General features: G+C 38.8%; 1 protein-coding gene across 2 annotated transcripts in view; it reads right to left on the reverse strand.

Annotated features, from left to right (window-relative positions):
• Positions 1–5,945: 5,945 nt before the first annotated feature.
• LOC143224669 (uncharacterized) overlaps positions 5,946–8,728 on the reverse strand; it is a 38,242-nt gene continuing 35,459 nt past the window's right edge. Inside the window, exons 8-9 of one of the 2 annotated variants that reach the window (XR_013013395.1) lie at positions 7,778–7,936; positions 5,946–7,315 (exon numbers count right to left, since the gene is read on the reverse strand). Coding sequence is in view for 1 of the 2 variants with exons in the window: in XM_076452830.1 (XP_076308945.1) it covers positions 7,899–7,936 (38 nt within the window). In the remaining variant the exon portion in view is untranslated. Of the gene's footprint in view, positions 7,937–8,728 lie in introns of both variants that reach the window. The other variant, XM_076452830.1, reaches the window with a different exon arrangement.

Raw genomic sequence — 8,728 nt, forward strand, 5'->3', positions numbered from 1 at the left:
TCTTGTAGGGCTCCATGGTGGGTGGGGTCAGTGGGTACCGAAATTTTTCTTTTCCTATGGATCCTCCAAAAATTTAAATAAAATTGTAAAAAAAAGTCAATGGGTAAGCGACAACGTGTTGAATACTCAGAACAGCAATCTTCAACATCGGTAACACACGTACCTCATTTTCTTATATTACATTCTCTTTCGGAAAACCTTTAGCGCAAATGTCCCCTTTTTTATTCAGAAGGGACTAGAGGGACTTGCTGGTGACATATTGGTTGAAACATCCACATCCCAACACAGTGAACTCCTCTTGAATTCAAAGGCAATTGGGGATATACCTATTGAGGTTACACCCCATGCTACCTTGAATTCTTCACGAGGAGTTATTGTTGAAAGGGATTTGAAGAACGTTCCCGAGTCAGAGATTCTCGCTGGTCTCTTCACTCAAGGAGTTTCTGCAGTGAGGCGCATCTCCACTCGCAAAGATGGAGTTACACTGCCAACAAATACCCTCGTTTTAACATTTACTTCACCACGTGCACCTGCCACCATCAAGGCAGGTTATCTCATTTGCAGGGTTCGGCCATACATACCAAACCCTTTTCGATGTTTCCAATGTCAGAGATTCGGCCACTCAAAGACATCTTGTCGTGGTTCCCTGACATGTGCTCCTTGTGGAGGCAAGGACCACGATGCCTATGACTGTGACATGAACCCACATTGCGTAAACTGCAATGGTTTTCACCCCTCTTACTTTCATTCTTGCCCAAAATGGTTGGAGGAAAAAGAGGCGCAGCGTTTGAAAACGACACATAACATTAGTTATCCCGAGGCTCGGAAATTGCTGTCCACAACTCCATCTCGGACATATGCTGCTGCACTTCATTCCACAACTACAGTGGGAGTGCAGACAGATCTCTCTGTGCCTCCAAGAGAATCGTTTTCAAAACAAATGAAAAGCATTTTGACCTCCGTGGTTAAAAAGGTTGATGAATCGACTTCCACACCCATCTCTGTTCCTCCCATACCTTCCAACAAACCTCAAGATCCACGTCCTTCAGTTTCAAATACAGGCATTTCTTCTGATACATCTTTTTCTCCCACCACAAGAGACAAAACAATTATTCGTTCGCGTCTTCAGTCACTGGATTTCCCTTCCAATAACAAAAACCTGCCCACCCGACCCAGAGCAGGATCCATGGAGGTTGATAGACCTCCTCCGACTAAAGATAGTAAAGAAAAAAGACGTGGTCGTAAACCGAAGGGTTCTCCAGCCACTTCACCTACCCATTCTTAAAAATGGCCACCTTGATACAATGGAACTGTCGAGGTTTACGTTCTAATCTGGATGAAATAAAAACACTGATTGCTTCCTACCATCCTGTTTGTCTTTCCTTACAAGAAACATTTCTCAAACCTGCTGATACAGTCACCATTCAGCAGTTTTCTCTGTACAGAAATGACAGGCTGTGTGATGGACGAGTACATGGAGGGGTGGCACTGTTGGTTGATCAGCATGTGCCAACCCAGTCTTTGTCGCTCAACACACCCTTGGAGGCCGTAGCAATCCGGGTTTCCTTGGATCATACCATCACTGTTTGTTCTCTCTACCTGTCCCCTGGAGAGGCATATGATCAATCAGACCTTGATGCTCTCGTTGAACAGTTGCCTTCCCTCTTTTCAGGGAAGTGCTGCTATTGATGGGAGGGGTCGCTCTGTAGAGCGTATGCTCTCTGATCACAATCTCTTTTCAATACTGGTTTTTTCCACTTATTTTCATGCACCTAGTTAGTCCTTTACCGCTATTGATCTCTCAGTTTGCTCCCCTTCATTATTCTCCCATTTTTCATGGAGGGTTGACAGTAATCCACTAGGCAGTGATCATTTTCCGATCCTTTTGAGAGAGACTGGCCGTAGTCGATGCCATCCTACCGCGTGCCCCGGTGGAAGCTGGATCAGGCAGACTGGTCCACTTTCACTGCTCTTGCAGAACTTGATCCTGCCATCGTAAATCAGCCATCAATAGACGACTGTGTAGCAGTGGTAACTGACTGTATTACACATGCAGCTGCTCAGTGTATTCCTAAAACCTCGACACGTTTTCCACGATATCCTCGTCCGTGGTGGAATCCTGCTTGCCACTTAGCACGGGAGGCTCAAAAGCGGGCCTGGGATACTTTTCATAGATGTCCCACACTTTCAAACCGGGTTGCTTTCCAACGGGCCCGTGCACATGCCAGGTGGGTAAGACGTCAAAGCCAGAAGGAATCTTGGATTAAGTTCACAACCAGCATATCTTCTACCACCAGTTCCAAGATCATATGGGACAGGATTCGAAAGGTTAATGGGCACTACAATTCTGTCCCCCTCTCGATCTTACTCTCTGGTTAGGAGGTGACTGATGTTCGGAACATCGCTAACACTCCAGGTGAAAGCTTTTGCCGGGTAACTAGCACTTCTGCTTGTTCCTCCACCTTCCTGGCCATCAAGACTCGGGCAGAGCGATCATCTCTTTCCTTTCGAACTGACTGTTTCTTTGACTATAATTGTCCCTTTACACTGGTGGAACTGAAAATGGCCCTTCATCGGTCTGCCAGTACATCTGTTGGACCTGATGATGTTCATTATGACATGCTGCACCATCTATCTCCTGCTTCTCTTGATGTCCTTCTGATTGTTTTCAACTGGATCTGGCAGGAGAATGTTTTTCCTGATGCCTGGCGCCAGGCTATTATTTTACCTTTCTCTAAGCCAGGGAAAGATCCCAAGATTCCTTCAAACTACTGTCCAATTGCTTTGACGAGCTGTCTCTGTAAGACATTAGAAAGGATGGCTAATGCTCGTCTTGTTTGGTTCCTTGAATCAAACAACCTCCTCGCCCACCCAGTGTGGGTTCCGTCGATAGCACTCCACCACAGACCACCTAATTCGTCTTGAAACATCTATCAGAGAAGCCTTTCTCAACCGCCAACATCTTGTATCAATATTCTTTGACATAGAGAAGGCTTACGACACAACATGGAGGTATGGCGTTTTGCGAGACCTCCATACATCTGGGTTACGTGGCCATCTACCCATGTTTATTAAAAAAAATTTAATGGACAGGAGATTCCAAGTTCGTGTGGGTTTGACACTTTCCCGTTCTTTTGTACAGGAACTTGGAGTCCCTCAAGGCTGTGTATTGAGTGTTACACTCTTCAGTATAAAGATAAATGCCATCACTGAACAACTCCCTCTCACTGTTGCCAATGGGCTGTATGTCGACGACTTTCATATCTCATGTCAGTCGTCAAACATGAGATATATTGAGCGGCAACTACAAACCGCCCTCAATTGTGTACGGAAGTGGACTCTGGCGAACGGCTTTAATTCTCTCTCTCCAAAACTGTATGCATGCACTTTTGCTATCGACGGGTATTCACCCTGATTCTGAACTTCATATCGGTGAAGTTTTGCTGCCAGTGGTCCCGGAGACCAAGTTCTTGGGGCTTATCTTTGATCGTAAACTGACCTTTATACCACACTTAAAGAAGCTTCGGGTCAAATGCACAAGAGCACTGAACATCCTCCGTGTTTTCTCTTCTACCAGTTTGGGGGCAGATCGCTGTTCAATGTTAAAGGTATATCGTGCTCTTATTAGATCGAAACTCGATTATGGATCAATGGTCTATGGCTCTCCCAGACCCTCGGCCTTAAAGATGCTGGACCCCATTCATCACCAAGGACTTCGACTCTGCACTGGGGCTTTCCGTACCTCTCCAGTTCAAAGTATATACATTGAATCTCGTGAACCTTCTCTACACCTTCGCCGTTTGCAACTATCTTTACAATATACTTCGAAACTTCATTCCTTACCAAAGCATCCCACTTGGAAATGTGTTTTCCTTCCTCGGTGGGCAGTACTTTTTCAGAACAGACGATCTGTCATTGCTCTGTTTGGCCTTCGCATCCGGGCACAATTGGATGAATTGGGTCTGTCCTTGGATAACATTGCAGATTCCACAGGTCGGCCCATCCCACCATGGCTTATTACAGCCCCCAAATGTGACCTTTCTTTCAGTCACCTAAAAAAGGCAGATACTCCAGATTGAAAGTACCGTCTTTTATTCAATGAATATCTTTCAAACAATCATTCAGTTTCCATTTATACAGATGGTTCCAAATCAGGTAATTCAGTGGGCTCTGCTATGGTTTGCTATGGGTCAGTAGTTGCACGCAGAATCCCTTCTACAGCTTCTGTGTTCACTGCTGAACTGTATGCCATATCTCTTGCCCTGGATCATATTGCAGCTGAGCAGTACTCCAACTGCACTATTTATACTGATTCGCTTCGTTCTATTCTTGCCTTGGAATCGCTACACGTTAGCTCACATCCTATTCTCGCTGATATTCGAAACCGACTGGCCCATTTCTCATGAGCAGCTACTTCAATCCAGTTTTTCTGGATACCAGGCCATGTTGGTATTCGCGGGAACGAGCTTGCAGACATGGCAGCTAAATATGTCTGCTTCAGCACCATCCCTCCTATGCCTATTCCGTACATGGACTATGGTGTTATCTTCAGGGCTCGGCTCCGTGCCAACTGGCAGTCCACTTGGAGTGAGCAACGCGACAACAACCTTTTTCAAATCAAACCCAAAATTGGACTTTGGCCATCTAGCTTCCGTAAAGTTCGGAAGGAGGAAGTTGTTCTCACTAGGCTACGCATTGGTCACAGTTTTTTAACTCATCATTTTCTTTTATCTGGAACTGATGCACCAATGTGTAGTTTGTGTAACACTCAAATCACTATCAGCCACGTTTTACTTTCTTGCCATCGTTATAATTCTCAACGACGGCAATATTTTAAACATATTTTTTCCCAGGGTCAGTCTGTAACATTGGACAGAGTTATTGGTGATGGTGGCTCTGTCAACCTTGATAATGTTTTTAATTTTTTAATGGTCATTAATTTTTTTAATCTCATTTAAGTGTTGCATATTTATTCATTACACCTTTTTAATTGTGGTTCCTTTTTTACAGTTTTAATCTCTCTCATTCAATTTGACATTGGACAATGGCCAGAACATTAAATAACTCGACACCAGGACTGGAAAGGCCAACTTCAGGTGACTAACGCTACTGTTTGAACTATCCGTTTGAACTACTCGTTAGTCGTCCTGGCGAGTTGTTATTATACTTTTGCTGCATATCATTTCACACTTTTACTACTTTACTTTTTAGTATTGGCCATATTGACTCATAACCATGACTGGAAAGACCGCCTTCAGGTGACTGACGGTGGTTTTTATACTTACCTGTTAGTCTTCCTAGCGGGTTATGATCATTACCATTCTGCTACAGGTAGTCCTTTACAACTTTGTTGACTGGATGTCAACATTGTTTTTACGCCATTTTCTGTTTTAATTGCCGTTTTGCTTTTATCTTCAATTACTTTTACAAATTTTACTCCATTTACTTGACTTTTATCTTTTTACTGGACATTTGGCTACTCATTATTACGATTTTGCGAAGTGTCTTTTAAAACTCCTATTCTTTTACATTTTGATAATAGCTGCTATGACACATAACCCGGAACCAAGACTGGAAAGGCCAACTTCAGGTGATTGACGGTGGTTCTTGAACTTACCTGATAGTCTTCCTGGCGGGTTATGATCATTACCTTTTTGCTAGAGTAAATACCTTACAACTTCTTATACTCTGCCTTCTATCTTAACATTGTAAACTAGGTGTCAACATTGGTTTTATACTTTTTTGTTTTACTTTCATTTCCATTTGTCTATTACTGCATTTATTTATTTTTTTTACATTTTTACCGAATGTCTGGCGCAGATAGCCTCGCTGCTTTGTGCCATAAAACACTAAATCAATCAATCAATAATACCAAATAGTTTCATCTCCATAAAGTTTAATACCAAATAGTTTCATCTCCAGAACGTTTTATATAATATATACTAAAAGTTTAATACCAAATAGTTTCATCTCCAGAACGTTTTATATAATATATACTAAAAGTTTAATACCAAATAGTTTCATCTCCAGAACGTTTTATATAATATATACTAAAAGTTTAATACCAAATAGTTTCATCTCCATAAAGTTTTATATAATACTAAAAGTTTAATATCAAACGGTTTCATCTCCATAAAGTTTTATATAATACTAAAAGTTTAATACCAAACGGTTTCATCTCCATAAAGTTTTATATAATACTAAAAGTTTAATACCAAACGGTTTCATCTCCATAAAGTTTTATATAATACTAAAAGTTTTATACCAAGTGGTTTCATCTCCATAAAGTTTTATATAATACTAAAAGTTTTATACCAAGTGGTTTCATCTCCATAAAGTTTTATACAATACTAAAAGTTTTGTACCAAGTGGTTTCATCTCCATAAAGTTTTATATATTACAACAATGATCATTAGTATTTTACATAACAATGATTGTTGTTAGTTTGCACAATAATGATTATTGTTAGTATATAACATAAAAATCTTTATTAAAATTTACATAATCATTATTGATATTTAATATAACAACGATTATCAGTATTTTACTTAACAATCATTATCAGCATTTTAGAGAACAATGATTATTAGCAGTTTACACAACAATCATTATTAGTATTTTACCTAACAGTCATTAATAGTATTTAAAGTGACAATTATTATTTGTATTTTGCACAACAATGATCTTTGGTATTTTACACAGCAATCATTAATAGTATTTTATATAAGAATCATTATTAGTATTTCACATAACAATCCTCATTAATATTGCACATGATGTTTACTATTTTATATAACAGTGATTATTAGCTTTTACACAACAATGATGATTATTAGTTTAAATAACAATAATTGAGTATTTTACCAAACAGTCATTAATAGTAATTAAAATAAAAATGATTATTTGTATTTTCCACGACAATTATTATTAGTATTTTACATAACAATGATTATCAGTATTTTATCTGATGATTATTGGTATTTTACATAATCATCATCAGTATTTGACATAACCACTAATAGTATTTTATATAAGAATCATTATTAGTATTTCACCTAAAATCATTATTGGTGTTTTACGTAACAATCAGGTTCGGCACGGTTAAGGCATTCGACTCGTAATCCAAGGGTCGCGGGTTCAAATCCCCGTCGCACCAAACATGCTCGCCCTTTCAGCCGTGGAGACGTTATAATGTGACGGTCAATCCCACTATTCGTTGGTAAAAGAGTTGGCGGTGGGTGGTGATGACTAGCTGCCTTCCCTCTAGTCTTACACTGTAAATTAGGGACGGCTAGCGCAGATAGCCCTCGAGTAGCTTTGCGTGAAATTAAAAAAAAACAACGTAACAATCACTAATTGTATTTCACATAAAATAATTATCGGTATTTCGCATAAGAATCATTACCTGTAATTCACATAAACATTATCATTTTTTACATAACAATCATTATTAGTACTTTACATAATGATTATTGGCATTTTCCCAACAAACATTATTGGTATTTTACATAACAATGATTATTAGCATTTAGCATAAAACTTTGCCTAGGAACAAGAAAAAGTAAAAAATATGTTACATAGTTTTGTTACTAGTATTTTACATAACAATCAGTATTTTTATCCTACATAACAATGATTCTATATTTTACTTGAAGATTATTAGTATATTACATAGCAATAATTACGAGTATTTTACAAAATACTATTTTTTAATATTTCTTTAGTTTTCACCAGGTGTTTAAATATTTTGTTGTGTAACATCTATGTTATGCCTTACCTATCATTGCGAGCGTAACATTTACTGTAGTTTTGAGTTGGGTTTTGATAAACATCTTGTATATTGTTGGTAAAGTAACATATTCTGTAGTTCTAAGGAGGTTGTTTTCCTTTGTGGTGATTTAGATAGCTTCTTCATAGTTGAGTCTGCTATTCTGGGCTAAAAAAATATTTATTTATATTGCAGTGTGGTCGATGTTCATAAAAAATTGTTTCTTAATATTTATATTTCTGGCGGATTATCTCTTACAGTTAATATAATTTGAAGGAAAATTAGTATTTCAACTACACTTATTTTTATTTCATAGATGTACCAATGATAAAGTTGTCTTTTTTTTTATTTTCGAATAACGAAAAGTATTCTTCTTTCTTCATAATCGTAAAACTTTTTCAAGGCATTTCAGACAATATTCGTAAATCATTTATTTTATATAAGCAGTTTAAATTATTTTTGTTTCCTTTTTATAAAGCTTTTGATGCTCGAGGTGGCCAGGTGGTTAAGGCACTCGAATCATAATCTTAAGGTCGCGGGTTCGACTTCACGTCGATCTAAACATGCTCGCCCTTTCAACTACAGAGAGTTATAAATGGACGGTCAATCCCATTATTCGTTGGTACAAAAGTAGCCCAAAGGTTGGCCGTGATGACTAGTGCTTTCCCTCTAGTCCTACACTGCTAAATAAGGGACGGCTAGCGCAGGTACCCTTCGTGTAGCTTTGCGCGAAATTCAAAAAAGCAAACAAACATAGCTTTTGTGTGGTAGGGAGGAAGAGGTCAAATGTACCTGACCCTCATGGGTATTTAACAACATCAATACCCAAATACCCACACAGTCAAACTTGTGTGGTAGTGCCTCTTATATTGAGCTGTTATCGTTGTGATAAGATGAAAATAAAACAGTCGTACTTATTTACCGGAGTCACTGATATACCAACCTTCCGTTTATTTAGCA

The sequence above is a fragment of the Tachypleus tridentatus genome, chromosome 9 (assembly GCF_004210375.1).
Source record: "Tachypleus tridentatus isolate NWPU-2018 chromosome 9, ASM421037v1, whole genome shotgun sequence".
NCBI lineage: Eukaryota > Metazoa > Arthropoda > Merostomata > Xiphosura > Limulidae > Tachypleus > Tachypleus tridentatus.